The sequence below is a fragment of the Rhinichthys klamathensis genome, unplaced genomic scaffold, assembly GCF_029890125.1.
Source record: "Rhinichthys klamathensis goyatoka isolate OS25496 unplaced genomic scaffold, OSU_Roscu_1.1 h1tg000281l_1, whole genome shotgun sequence".
In the NCBI taxonomy this organism is placed as follows: domain Eukaryota; kingdom Metazoa; phylum Chordata; class Actinopteri; order Cypriniformes; family Leuciscidae; genus Rhinichthys; species Rhinichthys klamathensis.
In genome coordinates this window covers 3868303-3889181 of record NW_026606800.1, presented here as the reverse complement: position 1 = coordinate 3889181, position 20879 = coordinate 3868303, and the positions used below count along the sequence as shown (strand labels likewise).

Here is a 20879-nt window from a genome sequence, read left to right as displayed (position 1 = left end):
ACGCAGTGATTATTCAGCGCTACACTTTCTCTGGGGTTTATATGCATGATCTCAAAGCTCTGCCTCAAGTCTTTTGTCAGATGAAGTCAGATATGACCTTTTCTAGCAGTCAAGGACAAGCAAATTAAAGAGTAGCTGTGTTTTCTGCATTTAGTTTATTTTTATATTCTTTATCATTTGCACACTCTCAATAGGACTGGATCTTGCTTAATTCCTATGACCTGACTAAAAAAAAAAAAATTCTCTGTGCGCCCAGAAATTTTCTATTGTTATTAGAATGGAAGATGTTTTTTGGTAGCAATATTTTCTGAAACATTTTCAAAGCTGTTTTGGAAAAATAGCATTTTTAAATTATTAAAATGCACACTCACATGCACATACACCCATCTAAAAATATGAGCAATAAGCTTAAAATCTTTCTGAACAACATTTTTTTCAAGGACACAGGAAAATAAGAAGTCTTCCATAGTATAAGTATAACAAGAGGCAATTTACACAACATTTTTGTTTGTACTTTAGTGTGATGTGAAGGGAAAGCAGAATCAAGGTTTCAGTATTCCAGGGCATCAGTAAAATATTTGTTCACCTTATTGTTGTTACATTACAAATCAAACTGTTACACTAAACAGAGGACAATTGCTGTAATTGTCATCTTCTGGTACGTTGTTGAGTCATTGAGTTAGAAGTTAAGATTTTTAGTATTAATCGTTAATCGTAATATTAATAATATTAATCGTATTAATATTAATCAGCGATTAAGTAGGTTCATGCGTGTGACATGTAAAGCAGACACACACAAAAAATGAATGTTATGTTTGGGAACATTTTACAGGTTGTGTGTGCATTCGCAGCCTTTTGTTTTGTGCAAATGTAAGTTGAAATATATCGTGTTTATTTTGTGTAGGCCTATCTATTCATTGAGCACTTCAGCGCACGCATTTATGAGAACACTATTTTATTATAAATACAATACACACACACACACGCATATATATATATATATATATATATATATATACACTCACCGGCCACTTTATTAGGTACCCCATGCTAGTAACGGGTTGGACCCCCTTTTGCCTTAAGAACTGCCTCAATTCTTCGTGGCATAGATTCAACAAGGTGCTGGAAGCATTCCTCAGGGAGTTTGGTCCATATTGACATGATGGCATCACACAGTTGCCGCAGATTTGTCGGCTGCACATCCATGATGCGAATCTCCCGTTCCACCACATCCCAAAGATGCTCTATTGGGTTGAGATCTGGTGACTGTGGAGGCCATTTTAGTACAGTGAACTCATTGTCATGTTCAAGAAACCAATTTGAAATGATTAGAGCTTTGTGACATGGTGGAAGTAGCCATCAGAGGATGGGTACATGGTGGCCATAAAGGGATGGACATGGTCAGAAACAATGCTCAGGTAGGCCGTGGCATTTAAACGATGCCCAATTGGCACTAAGGGGCCTAAAGTGTGCCAGGAAAACATCCCCCACACCATTACACCACCACCACCAGCCTGCACAGTGGTAACAAGGCATGATGGTTCCATGTTCTCATTCTGTTTACGCCAAATTCTGACTCTAACATCTGAATGTCTCAACAGAAATCGAGACTCATCAGACCAGGCAACATTTTTCCAGTCTTCAACTGTTCAATTTTGGTGAGCTCTTGCAAATTATAGCCTCTTTTTCCTATTTGTAGTGGAGATGAGTGGTACCCGGTGGAGTCTTCTGCTGTTGTAGCCCATCCGCCTCAAGGTTGTGCGTGTTGTGGCTTCACAAATGCTTTGCTGCATACCTCGGTTGTAACGAGTGGTTATTTCAGTCACTGTTGCCCTTCTATCAGCTCGAACCAGTCTGGCCATTCTCCTCTGACCTCTGGCATCAACAAGGCATTTCCGCCCACAGAACTGCCGCTCACTGGATGTTTTTTCTTTTTCGGACCATTCTCTGTAAACCCTAGAGATGGTTGTGCGTGAAAATCCCAGTAGATTAGCAGTTTCTGAAATACTCAGACCAGCCCTTCTGGCACCAACAATCATGCCACGTTCAAAGTCACTCAAATCAACTTTCTTCCCCATACTGATGCTCGGTTTGAACTGCAGGAGATTGTCTTGACCATGTCTACATGCCTAAATGCACTGAGTTGCCGCCATGTGATTGGCTGCTTAGAAATTAAGTGTTAACGAGCAGTTGGACAGGTGTACCTAATAAAGTGGCCGGTGAGTGTATATATACACTACCGTTCAAAAGTTTGGGGTCGGTACGATTTTAAATACTTTTAAAAGAATTCTCTTCTGCTAACCATGGCTGCGCTTATTTGATTAAAAATACAACAAAAATCAGTTATAGTATTAAATATTATTCCAGTGTAAATCAGCTGTTTTCTGTGTGAATATATAGTAAAGTGTCATTTATTCCTGTGATCAAAGCTGAATTTTCAGCATCACCAGTGTCAGTGTCTTCAGTGTCAAATGATCCTTCACAAATCAGTATAATATGAGGATTTGATGCTCAAGAAACATGTATTATTATTATCAATGTTGAAACAGTTGTTGGTCTGTCAGTTGTACAGTTTTTTTTTTTTTTTTTGGATTCTTTGATGAATAGGAAGTTCAAAAGAACAGCATTTGTTTGAAATAGAATATTTTGTAACATTATAAATGTCTTTACTGTCCTTGATAAATAAAAGTATTGATTTCTTTTCTCCAAAAAATAAAAATAAAATTCTCACTGACCCCAAACTTTTGAACGGTAGTGTGTATATATATATATATATATATATATATATATATATATATATATATATATATATATATATATATATATATATTAAATTCATACAGAGTCTGTGACATGAATTTTATTTATACCACACAGAAGTTAAAGGCTGCAGTTAATGATTGATGGTCATCAGTGTGTTGAGTGTTATGCAGCTGAGTAATACAAAAAAAATACCCAAAGTTGTGAAACTAGTAACTAGTTTTGAATTGACAGAAACTGAAGGAAAGAAGACTTTCTGTTATAAATTGAGTGTCACCTCCATCATAGAGGGCATCCGTGTCTGAGCACTCGGAGAGAGTGTTTCGAATTCTAGACAAAGCAGGAAGAGTGTCTGAAAGAGAGCCACAGATGCTGTATAAATTGCCTGCTGGAGTGGTCTGAATGTATGCATACACGTTTGGCAAGACTGGAACGCCTTTCTATGATACCGTAGAATAATTGAACTGCTTCTGAGGAGGATTATATGACCTGAACGCAGTTCAACACCACAGAAACAAAACAGAAATACATCAAGCTTGTGGATGAAAGGGATTTCTGCATATGATTCAAGAGACTTGATTTATTTCTGTAGGAACATTCTTTCAATGTTATTCATACACTGCAAATCATGTTCTTTAAAAAAAAAAAAAAAAAAAATCCCAGTTAACATACCAAACAGTTGTGTTAGATTTATACTTAAACAAGATTAAAATAAAAAAATAAACTTACGTAGTGTTCAGAAGTGTAGGGTCGGTAAGATTTTGTAATGTTTTTGAAAAGTCTCAAGGCTGCATTTATTTGATCAAAAATACAGTAAGAACTATAATATTGTGCAATATTATTAAACAAATTTAAAATTATGTTAAAATTAAATTTAGTATTTTTGTGGAAATTGTTAAGCATTGGAGATGTTAAGCATTCTTTGGTAAATTAGAAAGAAAATTAACAGCATTTATTTAAAATAGAAATCATTATTCATTATAAGTGTCTTTACTGTATTAAATATTTTACTTGCCCTAAACTCTTGAACATTAACGGATTCTCAAAACAAAGTTTTAATATCTTGCTGTTTTGATTCTCAAAGAAATTTTGATGTTTCTTTACTGGAAAATGATAAAAAATACTAATTAACGAAAATTACTATTTTGTGTGTGATGATTTGTTTCATAGTTAATTATGATTCTAATATGTAATGTACAGTTGACTGCATCAGACCTCAGGCATCATGTTAAAATTCCATACTCAGAAGTTTTTGATCTCTCGTTTATTTTTCCAGCATTTCATATTGATTGATTTATAACATGTATGGCGCAAACGTTGCATTCTCTCTCTCTCTCTCTCTCTCTCTCTCTCTCTCTCTCTCTCTCTCTCTCTCTCTCTCTCTCTCTCTCTCTCTCTCTCTCTCTCTCTCTCTCTCTCTCTCTCTCTCTCTCTCTCTCTCTCTCTCCTTCCCTCGCTCTCTGTTCCTCCCTCCACCTGCCATGTAGATCTGTATTCAGTGGCTTGGCCAGTGTTTCTGGAACTATCTAGATTGGCCTGAGATCTGTCACTATGTGGTCACCTGTGTCATCATGGGACCAGATTACCAGGTGTACATGTGTGTTTCTGCCCTCCGTCACCTGCAGCAAGAGATCCTGCAGCACACACAGACGCAGGACCTGCAGGTCTTTCTGAAGGTACAGTATAACTTTTGTAAATGAAAACGATGCTATCATTTACTCACCTTCGTGCCATTCCAACACTGAAAATAATTATTGTTGGTTTAACTTAAAAAAGTAAGTTACCTGGTTGCCTTAACATTTTGAGTTAATTTAAATTAAAAATTTGAGTTAATGCAACAAAGGAGATTGGTCTAACTCAAAATATGATGTTATCTGAACCACATTAATTATCTAATTTGATATGACAAAAGATAAAATGTTGTGATAACAAATCATGACAATTATTTTTTACAGTGAATGTATGAGTTTTTTTTTTCTTCCGTGGAAGACGTTTCGCTGCATGTTCACGCTCTTTTCCGTACAACGAAAGTGAATGGATCTGGTGCTCTCTCCAAAAAGGACCAAACAGCACCATATAAACATTATTAAAGTGTTCCTCAGAGGAAATTAGTTCTGGAATAATGACAGAATTAACATTTTTGGCTGAACTAGTCCTTTAAAGTAAGAACACACTGAGGTGGTGTTGTTTTAATGGAGTGTACAAGCGTGGCTGCAGTAAATCAGATTAAGCAGACTCTTGTCCTTGGTTCACCCTTAAATGTTCAAAACTTTTTAGTGTTTGTGTGTGCGTCAGTGTTCACGGTGTACCCTGTACAATAGAGAAACCATTTCAGAGAATTCCTGAATGGTTTCTGAGGATTTGTACATATCCAAGATTGCAAAACCTATCTGTATTTCATCTAAATTAAAGATCGGGAATGGAAATTACTCGTAACAGTCCCTCCCGATGTCACTCTGAAGCCAGAGTAAATGTACAATGAATCCATTTTGGATGATTCAACAAAGGGGAAATCAAACTCAACTAAAGTCATTCTTTGTTTGCAGGATTTCAAAAGCAATTGTCTGTCACTACCGAATCGTTCCAACACTTTGAAAACCATGACACATAGCTAGTGAGTTCAAATCATCCTGCAAACCCATTTTAGGCTTTTTTTCCCCTTCATTTGTATCAGCAACAATAGATGGTGGAATAGTTTTAATGTCTTTAGATAATGGGTACTTGTAATTAAAATGTCATTTTTATTGTTTCATTTTGAACACACCAGCGTGCATCCACTTTCTGGTTTTGAATGGCTTTGTAGGCAGGAGACTTTCTTCAGCTTTAGGGAAACATCTGGACTTTTCACAATAGTCCCTTCATATGGCTCTGTGGTTTTATGTTATAGATTGTTTGCTACTCCACAGCTATCATCAGTGGTGTGAAGAAATTGAAATAACCTTCCACACAATAAAACCCAAACAGGAAAACCCTCATGTTGTTTCAAACTTATATCACTTCTTTCTTCTATGCATTACAAAATAAGGTATTTTGAAGAATCTCCAAGCTGCTTTTTGACATATAACAAATTCCAAATTATATTCCAAATTCATCACACCATGTTTGAATTCAGTGATACTAAACACTACTGGTTCTGACTTGTGACCGATTGTGACATGCCAGGTTTAAATATGGAATCAGAGTAATGTGAATGTTTATGGTGCTTTTTTTTCTCAAATTCTCAAAACATCAAATTTTTTGGTTCCTTGAAAGAAAGTAATTGGAACAGCTTACTGCTTGATGGTGAATATGTTTAATTTTGGGGTAAACTATTCCTTTAAGTTCACCAAAGACTAGTTGAATGAGGTCTCATCTTACAATACGTAATTTAATTGTACGTAAAAAGTGTGATAGAGAAAACCTACTTTTTTTTCCATCAGAGCAGCTAATGCAATTTCACAATCTTTATCTATTCTTCTTAGTTTACTTTTTTTTACATATTGTCAGTTATTATCTGACTCTATTCACATATTGTCAGTCATTATCTCTATTCGGTTTTATTGAAAGACGCTCCGTATTTATATTTATGACTAGCATTTATCAGCAGTGGCTAAAATTGGTTATAGTTTGTTTTATAATGGACTATTTCAGTCTTTTTTTTTTAAGCATTGTGAGTTTATCTATTTTGTTTGTCATTGCCAAACCGACTGTTGTCATTGCCAAGCCATCTGCAGTTATATCACAAAACTGCTTACACTGCAGGCATGTTTTATTTAATGCAGCAAACTCATAAAGGTTTATTATCCCTTCTCTCATTTCGATCTCTTCACCATGAACTGAAGTGTCCTTTTGTAACTTCAGGCATAGCTTTTGGTCTTGCATCCGCTGACTCATCGTAAACAAAATGTAATTAATTTGGCTTTGTCTAAATGATATTATTTATCCCAAGCTAAATGTCAGAGTGTATTAGGCGGTGCATTGTTTATTTAGTACACGGACGTGTAGCCATTCCTCACATAGTGCCAGTATATGACCTCTTGTTTCATTAATAAAGACCTTTTGTTACTGTTGGCAATGAGATTTGTCACAATATTTATTATGTGAAAAAGTTTGCATGCTTTCATGCAGCAGAATACAATTGTCAGAGTAATTTTAACCACTCTGTGTCGCACATAATCAGGATCTGCTCAGACTAGAATAAGAATATCAAAATCTCATCGGATTGAGCGTAATCTATTCTGAAGCTGTTTTAAGCCTGTTCTACCTCTTTTCCGCAAACCGGCTCTCTCAAGCGCTGCTCATCAAATCTGTGCTGCTTTTATGCTTGCAGGAGGAACCAATCCACAGCTTCAGGATGAGTAATTACCTGGAGTACATGGAGGGGCTGGAGCGCAACTACAGATCCATGGTGCTCTCGGACATGAGGAGCATCTTACCAAGGAGCAGCTAGAAGGAAATCTGAAGATCAGCAGGGACTGAAAGTGCTTGTGGTACAGAATGAGACTGAAAATGTTGCATGGAATTTAGGCTGTTTTTGCAACGCAACATGCTCGACGTGCAAGAGGCCGGCGTTTTGACGGACACCATGTGAATATTTGAGTATTGAGTATGAGTATTCTCACTCAGGGGATCATAAATATAAGAAATCAAACTCTTCAAAGGCTAGTAAATAAGTAACTGTAACTGCATTGACTGGTACATTTGTTTTGTAAAATGATGCTAAACTATATATTTCACTATTGTGTATGTGAGCGTGTGTGTGTGTGTATATATATATATATATACAGTACCAGTCAAAAGTTTGGATGCATTACTATTTTTAATGTTTTTGAAAGAAGTCTCTTATGCTCATTAAGCCTGCATTTATTTAATCAAAAATACAGTAATATTAAAAACAGTAATATTGTTAAATATAAAATTTTTAAATAATGGTTTTCTATTTGAATATCATTTAAAAGATCATTTATTTCTGTGATGCAAAGCTGAATTTCCATCACTCCAGTCTTTAGTGTCACATGATCCTTCAAAAATCATTCTAATATACTGATTTATTATCAATGTTTTATTATTCTATTATATTCAATTAGAAAACCCTTATTTTAAATGGAATCCACTTGATTTTGGAATTTTATGGGGACACAAAAGATTTCCCAATGCAGATTTCACAACCGGTTCATGTTGGAATCTGCGTTGACCGACAGAAAGCTGCTTAGTTTGAAAGCGAATTCTGTACAAGTTGTCCTTTATATGTTGCTATTGACAAGAGATGATGAACCGGGTTTGCTTGCGAAATTTCATTTCAATTTCGTACCTTCATGGTTGCTGACCCCAGACACAAGTCACTCAGCCTGTTACATGACATCAGTAAATATGAAAAAATCAAAAATAATTTTTAATGGAAAATCAAACATGAAGTGAAGTATATGTGATCTTCTAACATGTCAACACTTGAGTACATGATGAATCGCAGGCCATTCTTGTTGTGTATTGTGTGTTTTTTTCTAAAACCATACATTAACATCTGTAGTCTCTTATTCCCATCCTAAGGAAGCTGTATAGAGAGGCAGTATCACGTTGACAGGCCGTCATTAGCACATAGATGCAATCTCTCACCCTCGCCATCTGTAACTCACACTGTGAATAATGAATTAGATCATTAGAGAGAGGTGTCTTTCTCCTTCACAACAACTGCTAAATATTGCATACGGTTTCTCTGTAGGAGGCAGAAGCAGTTATAATTTTAAGATGGAAAAAGTTCCCTCAGAGTGCATTTTTTCGCTTTTTTTGTCTTTTACACCTATATAACTTCTATGTATATGCTCAGATACAACTATTGCATTAAAATCACTTGTGCGTCATCTGTTGATTTTTTTTATCTTTGTGTAATCATAACAAGCTGTACACATTAATCAGGTTAATGATTTAGCGACTGATTGTTTGCCAACAGTCATCTGGAAATCTGGAGTGTGTCTTGCTTTGGCTTGTTATAAATTGACAATACAAGCCTTTTGTGACGTGGATGTTGATGATGTATCTACAGACCAAAATGGTAGGATAATTAGAAAAGACTAATTATGGGTAATTAAACTGATTAACTGATAATCATGGCCTATCTGTCTCTGTATTAGGCTTGAGGAGTTGCATTAGCTTGATTTTCTCTGGTAAATATGCTTTATTATTCTCCTCCACATTAATTATCCATGTTATGACTGCCAAATTGCACTTCTTGAAGAATCTGCTTGATGAATGGGCGAATTTTAATCAAACGTGAGCATCACTATCCCTTACTCACTCTGAAGGGCACTTGAACTTAGTATTTATGAAGGGTGCAGGGCATTAAGGGCCATTCACACCAAGAATGGTAACTATAAAGTTTTCCTAATCATTTTAATTTTATGAGAATAGGGAAGTCCACAACTACAGTGGGGAGAACAAGTATTTGATACACTGCCGATTTTGTAGGTTTTCCCACTTACAAAGCATGTAGAAGTCTGTAATTTTTATTACTTCAACTGTGAGTGACGAATCTAAAACAAAAATCCAGAAAATCACATTGTATGATTTTTAAGTAATTCATTTGCATTTTATTGCATGACATAAGTATTTGATACATCAGAAAAGCAGACCTTAATATTTGGTACAGAAACCTTTGTTTGCAATTACAGTGATCATATGTTTCCTGTAGTTCTTGACCAGGTTTGCACACACTGCAGCAGGGATTTTGGTCCACTCCTCCATACGGACCTTCTCCAGATCCTTCATGTTTCGGAGCTGTCGCTGGGCAATACGGACTTTCAGCTCCCTCCAAATATTTTCTATTGGGTTCAGGTCTGGAGACTGGCTAGGCCACTCCAGGACCTTGAGATGCTTCTTATGGAGCCACTCCTTAGTTGCCCTGTTTTGGGTCATTGTCAAGCTGGAAGACCCAGCCACGACCCATCTTCAATGCTCTTACTGAGGGAAGGAGGTTGTTGGCCAAGATCTCGGGATACATGGCCCCATCCATCCTCCCCTCAATACGGTGCAGTCGTCCTGTCCCCTTTGCAGAAAAGCATCCCCAAAGAATGATGTTTCCACCTCCATGTTTCACGGTCGGGATGGTGTTCTTGGGGTTGTACTCATCCTTCTTCCTCCAAACACAGCGAGTGGAGCTTAGACCAAAAAGCACTATTTTTGTCTCATCAGACCACATGACGTTCTCCCATTCCTCCTCTGGATCATCCAGATGGTCATTGGCAAATTTCAGACGGGCCTGGACATGCGCTGGCTTGAGCAGGGGGACCTTGCGTGCGCTGCAGGATTTTAATCCATGACAGAGTAGTGTGTTACTAATGGTTTTCTTTGAGACTGTGGTCCCAGCTCTCTTCAGGTCATTGTCCAGGTCCTGCCGTGAAGTTCTGGGCTGATCCCTCGCCGCCTTCATGATCATTGATGCCCCACGAGGTGAGATCTTGCATGGAGCCCCAGACCGAGGGAGATTGACCGTCATCTTGAACTTTTTCCATTTTCTAATGATTGCGCCAACTGTTGTTGCCTTCTCACCAAGCTGCTTGCCTATTGCCCATCCCAGCCTTGTGAAGGTCTACAATTTTATCTGATGTCCTTACACAGCTCTCTGGTCTTGGCCATTGTGGAGAGGTTGGAGTCTGATTGAGTGTGTGGAAGGCTTCTTAAAGAGAAACTAACAGGTCTGTGAGAGCCGGAATTCTTACTGGTTGGTAGGTGATCAAATACTTATGTCATGCAATAAAATGCAAATGAATTACTTAAAAATCATACAATGTAATTTTCTGGATTTTTGTTTTAGATTCCGTCACTCACAGTTGAAGAGTACCTATGATAAAAATTACATACTTCTACATGCTTTGTAAGTGGGAAAACTGTGTATACACATCTATAACAATAACAACACAGAGGAATGATATAGTTGGAATCACATTAGAACCATTCCAGCTGATAACCGATAATAACATTTGAATTCAATCAGAAAGTTACCGTCATGAACAAATTATTATTATAAGTCAATTATTTTTAATGAATGAAACACATGCAGCTTACAACTCTAAGACATAAATCAGTGCGTTTACTGACTGTTTGTTTATATTTCACAACATATAGGTAAAGATGCACATCATTGGCCTGTTGCATGAAGCTAGCCTAACAAACTCTGAGTTTCAGTGTAGGTTAAGGGTTGACGAAACCATACAATCCAACCTGGTTTAGATCCGATTCAGCAAATGTGATTTCACGAAGTACAACATGTCCCTGGATCAACATCTTTTTTGATCCTTAAACAACATTCCAATTAACCAATCAGATTTGAGGGACAAGTTTACAGTTTGTCAAGTTTAGGCTTACAACCAGGGTTAGGTGCTTCTACATCTGTGTTATTCACCTATCATTTCCTTCTGATTTTAGGGATAAGTTATGGGTTTAGGGTTAGGGATAGGAATTTTTGGACAGGAATGTTGTTCCTGGATCAACATGTTTCGGTTTATCTTTATTTTGATGGTCCCTTTAATACATTCTGTTGACTATAAGTAACGTTGCACCTACATGTCTACTAATTCTCATTATAGTGTGAGTTGAGTATTAGTAGACTAAAGTTAGAGTTAGAATTATTTTGACATGTTGCAATGTTACTTATAGTCAGTAGAATGTCTGTTGAAGGATCATCACAATAAAGAGTTAGCAGATATTAAGTAGACTCTGATACTCTAATGAGAGTTAGTTGACAGAATGTTCAAAAGAGACCATCATATTACCCATGTTTCCTGTCCAAAAAATGTGTCTTAATAGGTAGAATCATGGTGACCTGTCATATACTGTATGTCACTTTGCTCACAGCTGATTGGTCCAGTTTTAGTTTGCAATCTCTAACCCATAAAATGGAGCAGGTTAGCCGTGTAGCCTAAGGGTGTATTCACACCTGCCTTGTTTGGTTCGATTGAATCGAACTCTAGTTCGTTTCCCCCCTTGGTGCGGACCTTTTGGGCGGGTGTAAATACAGCCATCGAACTCAGGTGCGGACCAAACAACCGAACCGAGACCCAGCTGAAGAGGTGGTCTCGGTACGGTTCCAAACGAACTCTGGTACGGTTCGTTTACGGTGCGAACATGAACCGACCCAATTGCGAGAAAGCACTGTGCCTTTGAGTTAACAGGCTTCCGTAGTCGGAGTTGCGTTATGGGAAAGTGATCTGTTGTAGCCTACTACATTTGATAAAATAAGTCGTAGTTTGACCTGGAGCTTCGAAGAGACGAGCTGCCTTATTAACATTTGGGCAGATGCCCATGTAGCACAGTTGCTGGAGAGGACACATAAAAATATTGATGTGTTCAACATGTTTACTGAACGGATGAAGGAGAGGGGATATGAGAGGTTTCCCGCACAGTGGGGCTGAGCCTTTTTTGCACTTCCTGATTTCCCTACTTAAGAATCCTTGTCCAATGAATGGATGACCTTAGCACATGTGTGGTTTTGTTTACAAATTTTGGTTCACTTGCAAAAATAGCAGTGTGAAAGCGAACCGTACCAAAAAAAAAAAAAAAATTTTTTTATTTGGTCCGGACCAAAGCAAGTGAACTATCGGACTTTCCTGGTGTGAATACACCCTGAGTAACATTGTGACGAACACTGCTAAAAACCAGTCCATCTTGAGCCTGAAAAACCTGAGCTTGCTCAAACTATTCTCAAGTAGAAGTTTATAAAAAATACTTGTTTTAGTGTTGCTCTACACTTTGCTAACAGCCCATTTTGAATTTGTCCTGTATTTCAGGTGAAGCGAAGCGGTTGTCATTTAGCATTGATGTTCAGGTGTCAGTCATCGGATACCTACTTACTGTGCATTGATGGACATACAATCAATCTGAGAGTCTTTGAAGAAGATATCACAAGCATTATCCATCTCCATTAAACTCCAGAATCTCAAGGGGTGAGGGAATGAATCCATTTTCTCTCTGTATCAGTTCTAATCTGGACTGATTAGCGTGTGATTAGAATGCATGACTTTAACTCTCAGTCTGCTAACCCAAAGCACAGTAGCATCAACGATAGGTCAGTTTCTACAGCAAATGGATGAGATGGAGGGAGTCGATTCTTATTCCTTGTGGAACAGAAGAGGCTTAAGGATCAGGCTCAAACTAAAGACAGTTAAAACAGACATACTTTGTGTGGAAAGTAAATTTCTTATGTTCAAAGTAGGCTCTGAAGAAAGAAAATGAAGAGAAGAGCCGAGCCGAGAGGCAGAAGATGATTAACACACGGACATAACTCATCCATTCCCTGTCAGAAGAAGCCAATAATTTATAACACACATTGTGTATTGTACACACGCTTCCTCAGTCAAGTTGGAGCCCCACTCTCATCGCACAACATCATACCATCCATTTGAATAGTATCGCCACATTGGAGTAGCACGACGGTGTCCTCTGGCTCAGCTCCTAATTTATTTAGAGACTATTCTTTTCAGATATTCTCTTTTCGCTGTGATCTAACCCATAATGACATCATCAGCACAATTCCCCCTCAGGCCTACCTGACGAGACCATCAGGTTAATTGCAAAAAGTCTCATTAGCGTTATCATACAAGCAGCCATTTGAATTAGCAGAAACACAATACTTACCAGAGCACAGAGGGTGTCCCATGAATCGAATATGAGAGCTTGATGATCAACTAGTGCAGATAACCAACCCGGGCAAAAAGCAGCATTATTCTCGAATGTCTCTGTCTCTTCAAATTACAGGAACAGAGATTGCAGATAATGTTTGAGTGAAGATATCACAGAAGAACTGTACAATATGTGAGGTGAGGCTCTTTTATTGTGTCTTCTGTTGATCTATCTATCTATTCTGTCTGTCTGTCTTTCGTTTGTTCGTTCTGTCTGTTGTTCCATCCATCCATCCAATTTCAAGAAGAATATTATTACTTGCTGTTTTGAACCCGTAATCAGAAGGCAAAAGGCATTTCTAAAATCGAATTACTCACCTATCTTTATGACCGTTATTATCATTTTTATTCCTTTTTAAAAATTTGTATTCATTTTTTTGGTTTCAGTTAGCTTGATGTTAAACTTATATGCCACCACTTAACTGTGAATAAAGGAAACGGCAAAAAATAATAATAATTTGTACATTCAGTACAAAGAGCAAGCCAAATGGAATTGTGGGCGTTGAAGGGGAAAAAAACTGTACCATCGTTGCGTGGACAGCTGAGATATTTTTTCCCATTGTCTGCCTCCTTTTCACTGTGAAGTGCCTATTATTGACTTTGATTTTACATAATGTGTTGGCATCTTTGTAGCTCATACAAATGTGGCACTATGAAACCATGGTTGGCAAAAGTTAATTTCATTCCTGCAGGTGAAAATTCAGTCAAAACACTCTCCAGGTGTTACTGAATGTGTTTTGCATTAAATGGATCTAATGATTTATTGCATTTTGACTAGAGGATATAAATATACAGTATAACATCTGGACTACAAAATACTATAAAATAGGGAAAAAATGTGACTGGAACTTGACTTGCTGGGTTGCTAAGTTGTTCTGAGTGGTTGCTTCAAAAGAGCCCATCACCCCAAGACCTCATATCAGCTACTGTATATATATTCTAGATGTGCACCATGACTATTTTTATTAATGTTTAAAATTTTGTAACCGACTAGTGTAACAAATCCCCAGAGGACTGTCAAAAAAAAGTCTGTATATGTGATCTGTCATTTAAAATAGCCTACTTAATCTATGAATCAAACTGTCAAATCCAATACTGTTGGATGAATAACTGAAAAACATATGCAATGTACTTATTTATGTGATGCTTGCCTTGCATTATGATCATTATACATTAACCCTAAGTGTTCACTTAATCAACATTAACCAATATAGACATATTAGTCTTGCACTGCCTAATGATAAAGTACCAACTCAGCTTATTATAAACAAAATTCCTCAAATACAATTGAAAAGTTAGCCGAAGTAAATCAGCACGTCAAGGTATTGTTGTCTGTTACCGCCACTTGCATGTCTGCTTTGAGTGTATGAAAGTGCATATATTATTATATTATATTAGTTAGTTAAAAATAAACATGGTCTGTTTGTGTGCTTAAAGACAGCATGCAAGGAAAGATAAATGATGGGTGTAAATTGGTATGCCAGCAGTTTATGTGGCTTCCTCCACTGAGCAGATCAAACAAGCTTCTGCTTAATGCTTTTCATTTATCAATACGGCCCCATCAGTAGACAAGCAACAGTCTGGATTCCCTCGAAGGAGCGCTTGAGCTCGGAAACATTAATGACAGACATCACCGCAGAAAGGTCTGAGTCATGGCAGAGAGAGGCTAACAGAGATCTTAGGGATCAGATTGACAATTAACCCTGGTAAGAGCACACACACGCACACATACACAGATGTACAATTCAGTGGTGTGTGGCATTTTACATTATCAAACAGATATTAATACTATAACATTTTATTTTAGTATGTTTATATTCTGAGATTAAATGAGCAATTTAAAATAATTTGCATGTTACACTCACGTGTGAAATTAATTGTTTCTACTGTTTTTGCATTGCTTCAAAAATAATAACTGCAGCAATACAGTAACACTATTTTCTGTCTGCACTTCACCACTAACTGTTGTTCTGCTATTATTATTAATAGTCACCTTCTTTTCAGATCATTAGTCGGCAAATTGCCTGTTAGAACTGCAGGTGTCAGGATGGTCGCAGGCATGCAGATGCAGCTCTAATTTCACCAAGCTGGGGAGTCACTAAATTCAGCTAAACAGTTCAAGTTGGTTTGGATTAGAAGGTAATGGTGTCAAGTGATTCAAGTTGTTTCCTTTGTAATTAGTCCATTCTAACCAATATGCCACATTCAGGGCTTGTTATGAACATCATTATTTATCATTTCTTTACCCATCATTAGAATACTGTTACATAAAACTATGGAGATGGATGGATGGATGGATGGACAGACAGATAGAACTGGATGGATGAATGGACAGAACAGGGATGGATGGATAGAACATGGATGGATGGACGGACGGACGGATGGATGGATGGACGAGATGGATGGATGGACAGACAGATAGAACTGGATAGATGGATGGATGGACAGACAGATAGAACTGGATGGATGGATGGATAGAACAGGGATGGATGGATGGATGGATGGATGGATGGATGGATGGATGGATGGACAGACGGATGGATGGATGGACAGACAGATATAACTGGATGGATGGATGGACAGAACAGGGATGGATGGATAGAACATAGATGGATGGACGGACGGACGGACGGATGGATGGATGGATGAGATGGATGGATGGACGGACGGATGGATGGATGGACGAGATGGACGGACGGATGGATGGATGGACAGACAGATAGAACTGGATGGATGGATGGATGGAAGGACAGACAGATAGAACTGGATGGATGGATGGATGGATGGAAGGACAGACAGATAGAACTGGATGGATGGATAGAACAGGGATGGATGGATGGACAGACGGATGGATGGATGGACAGACAGATAGAACTGGATGGATGGATGGATGGACAGAACAGGGATGGATGGATAGAACATAGATGGATGGACGGACTGACGGACGGATGGATGGATGGATGGATGAGATGGATGGATGGATGGACAGACAGATAGAACTGGATGGATGGATGGATAGAACAGGGATGGATGGATGGATGGATGAATGAGATGGATGGATGGATAGATGGATGGACAGACAGATAGAACTGGATGGATAGATGGATAGATGGATGGACGGACGGATGGATGGATGGACAGACAGATAGAACTGGATGGATGGATAGAACAGGGATGGATGAATGGATGGATAGATGGATGGATGGACAGACAGGTAGAACATAGATGGATGGACGGACGGACGGATGGATGGATGGACGAGATGGATGGATGGACGGACGGATGGATGGATGGACGAGATGGACGGACCGGACGGATGGATGGATGGATGGACAGACAGATAGAACTGGATGGATGGATGGATGGATGGATGGATGGAAGGACAGACAGATAGAACTGGATGGATGGATGGATAGAACAGGGATGGATGGATGGATGGATGGACAGACGGATGGATGGATGGATGGACAGACAGATAGAACTGGATGGATGGATGGACAGAACAGGGATGGATGGATAGAACATAGATGGATGGACGGACGGACGGACGGACGGATGGATGGATCGATGGACAGACAGATAGAACTGGATGGATGGATGGATAGAACAGGGATGGATGATGGATGGATGGATGAACGAGATGGATGGATGGATAGATGGATGGATGGATGGACAGACAGATAGAACTGGATGGATAGATGGATGGATGGACGGACGGATGGATGGATGGACAGACAGATAGAACTGGATGGATGGATGGACAGAACAGGGATGGATGGATAGAACATGGATGGATGGACGGACGGACGGATGGATGGATGGAGGGACGGACGGATGGATGGATGGACGAGATGGACGGATGGATGGATGGATGGACAGACAGATAGAACTGGATGGATGGATAGAACAGGGATGGATGGATGAATGGATGGATAGATGGATGGATGGACAGACAGATAGAACTGGATGGATGGATGGACGGACGGACAGATGGACAGACAGATAGAACTGGATGGATGGATGGACAGAACAGGGATGGATGGATAGAACATGGATGGATGGACGGACGGATGGATGGATGGACGAGATGGATGGAAGAGATGGACGGATGAATGGATGAACGGACGGACGGACGGACGGATAGATAGATAGATGGATGGATGGACGGATGGATGGAAGAGATGGACGGATGGATGGAAGAGATGGACGGATGGATGGAAGAGATGGATGGATGGATGGATGGATGGACGGACGGACGGAGGGACGGGGGGATGGACGAGATGGACGGATGGATGGATGGCTGGACAGACAATTAGAACTGTATGGATGGATGGATAGAACAGGGATGGAGATAGATGGATGGATGGACGGACGGACGGATGGACCGACGGATGGATGAAAATATACAAGCTGGGACTCTGTTTTTTTTAATGCAGCTCCTAAATTCTTACTAATGGCCTCTTTTGTTATTTGTGACCGGCATTGTTGTTCATTTCCTGTTGGTGTCAGGGTACTAAATCATCACAGGTTATGAAATCCTTGGGATATAATCATTAGACTATTCTTTCTGATTATACCTGTGACTCAAAGAGCAATTAGTTTAAAGTAGGCCTAGAGCCTTGTACTACAATACTGAAGCAGAAAGGAATCAGTGAGAAAAGATTGTGGGATATTAGCCGCCAACTGTGCTAACTATAAAACCCGAAAAACATCAGATATAAAATTGCCATAAATTGTCTGAACTGACTCATCTTTTCATTTCCTCAGCATTTGGATGTGATGCACTGTTATGAGATTCAGAACGACGGTGCTTTGAGGGACAATGACAGTTGATCCTCAACTTTCAGGTACAGTGAGGTCTATAAAGGAGTTTAATGGGTTAAATCCCTCAGAGAACGTGTTAATAAGTGTTAATACTTATAACTGGTTTATCGTTTTCTTGGCTGTATAAGTAATTTCAACTTAAATTATATTAAACTAAAATCTTAAATCATTTATAAATCTTGTATAAAAGAGAACTTATCAAAATAAGTTAAATTCTTTTCACTTTTTTTACGAGTTAAATGAATGTAAAATATATTAATTGTATATATACTACGTGTATTGTCATGACATATTGATCATATTTTTACACAGAGGTAGTTACTATAAAAGTTAAGTACATATGCTTTGACTTTCTTGAGTAGCCTTGCCAGTAAATAATTCATATAATCAGTGCATAATATGTTCTATTTAATTGCTTACCAGTGTGGTAATTGCGCTTCAATGGGTCTCTGGGGGTTAATAGTTGTTTTTATGATTTTTTTGCCAGGTGCATTTCTCATTACATTCTGTGCGAGTGCCGTTTCAGAGACTTTTTTGCATTAAACATAACCCCTTTTAACAGATCTGTTGTTGTCATCTGCAAAACAACTGCATGCAATAGACACCACTGACATCTGACACCCAAAGTGTTTTTACTTGTTGTTATTCTTTGTGTTGTTTTTGCTCTTTCCTTTGCACCATTGCCAGAGCTTTTTCCCCAAAAAGTTGTCCTCATCTGTAATTCCAAGCACATTATATGCATTGCTTGTGTGGATATACACTGCCCCCAAAGAGCATTGGGACACTGAAGCCACAAAAAGTCTCAAGCAATGGAAATGCTTGGAATTCTACGGAGACCGGGAGGGGACATTTTAAGTCTTAGGAACGTGATAATGTCGTGCCCACAAGATATTAATTCATGGGACCGTGATCCCGATCCCTTTACATGCGATGTGAAGTTGTGAACTTGAGATCCTATGTTGAGGGAAAGGCATATTTTTTCGTGGCTGCGACGACTTCTTGCTGTTGCTGTTAGAAATGTGATTTCACATGTGATTGACAGATAAACCGCACGATTTTATTTCAGTGTTGCTTTTAATTTTGTGGATATTTCTGCTAACAGTTTGCTTCATACATTCAGTTTAACATCATACAGTTAAAGTTTATCCTGGCGTCCTGTAACAAATCCTTCCCTCATGGGTCAAAATGACATGAAGCCCTAAAATTATACTTGTTTTGTCCATTTTTAAAAACATTTTTTATAGATTTTTAATTTAAGCACATTCTTCACATTCTTTCAACTTAAATTCAAAATAACTCTTAAATACTTGCAATAACCAGCAAGTATACAAATATGTATCCAAATTTGGGTGTCTCTACTGAACTATAAGCTCCAAAAATGAGCTGTTCTGCTGGGTCCTAAAGTCAGTGCTTGAGTTTATATCTTCAGTATGCATTCAGATACACATGTAGACATTATAAAATCATTTTTTGGTAAAGTTTTAGCATTTTTAGTTTTAATTTTGAGAATTTCGTTTTTGTTTTCTATGTATACTGAAGCAATCCTCTCATTCCATCCATTCCTAAGGGGGTCAAATTGATCTGTGGGGGAAGGATTTGATACTTTTTTTTAAATTATTATTACAAACACATGAATTCCTGGAACCCAGTAAAAAAAATAAAGATAATTGTGTGTGTATTTGTGGTTAAAGTGCAACAAAAGTCCTAAGGTCTTGGACCACTCCGATGAACACAAAATATGTTGGGTCAAAATGACCCGAGGGAAGGATGAAGATTAGGTTATACTGAACTGTTCACATATGCTTATACTTTCCTCCGACATGCAAATGCATGTCATTGAAAGAACACAGTTTTGGACGTATTTAGTTTGACTCAATGGTATGACCCATTTTAAATGCGGCCAAAATTACAACAACAGTGGTTACATATATATATATATATATATATATATATAGCCTATATATTAATTGTCTGATCAAAACTATTGCTAGGGACAATTCAGGATACATATTGCTGTATGTACTCAATAATGAAGCCCTTTAAAGTTCACTAGCTTCTTTTCTCATTAATCATGTAGGGCTAGTTAACAGAATCATTTCCTAACATATTATGAATTATGGGCTAATATAAAAAAGTACAGGATAAATGAGCGTATAGTATGAAATGTAATCATGTCAAAATGTGCCCATCATCAAAGGAAATACTAAGCAGGAAGAGCCTATTCAAAGCACACCTTCCTTTTGTCCTCTTAATCATTTCATGAAAACATAATCATCAGTCATTTCAGACAATACTTATTCACGGTGAAAAAAACATGAAATCTGAAATAATTGACATCAATTTCGGTGCCAGCAACACAAACCTTGGAAGGCCTGAAAAGGTCAGAGCGGGACACGAATTATGCCGTGGTTAATTAGTGACGTGCCCCAGTGGCTCCACGCTCTGTGATCAGAGTGTCAATGAGCTTTCATTAGCACAGAAACAGGAAATACACACTCACACACATGCCACAGAACAGGATTATAACTAGGCTGTTTCAAATCTGTCTGTGGAGCTAAACTTCTCCTCACCTCTGTGTGCTTGATGAAATTGGTCATGTTATTAATGCATTTACCATATTTAAATCCATTAAATTCACAGGTTTTT

At 38.3% G+C, this 20879-nt stretch overlaps 1 protein-coding gene across 1 annotated transcript in view; it reads left to right on the top strand.

Moving 5' to 3' along the window:
- The window catches only part of tbc1d32 (TBC1 domain family, member 32), a 45238-nt gene extending 37723 nt beyond the window's left edge, over positions 1 to 7515 (top strand). Inside the window, exons 33-34 of the mRNA XM_056269459.1 lie at positions 4248 to 4436; positions 7070 to 7515. Of these exons, the coding sequence (XP_056125434.1) occupies positions 4248 to 4436; positions 7070 to 7189 (309 nt within the window). The 3' untranslated portion in view covers positions 7190 to 7515. The remainder of the gene's footprint in view (positions 1 to 4247; positions 4437 to 7069) is intronic.
- Positions 7516 to 20879: the final 13364 nt, after the last annotated feature.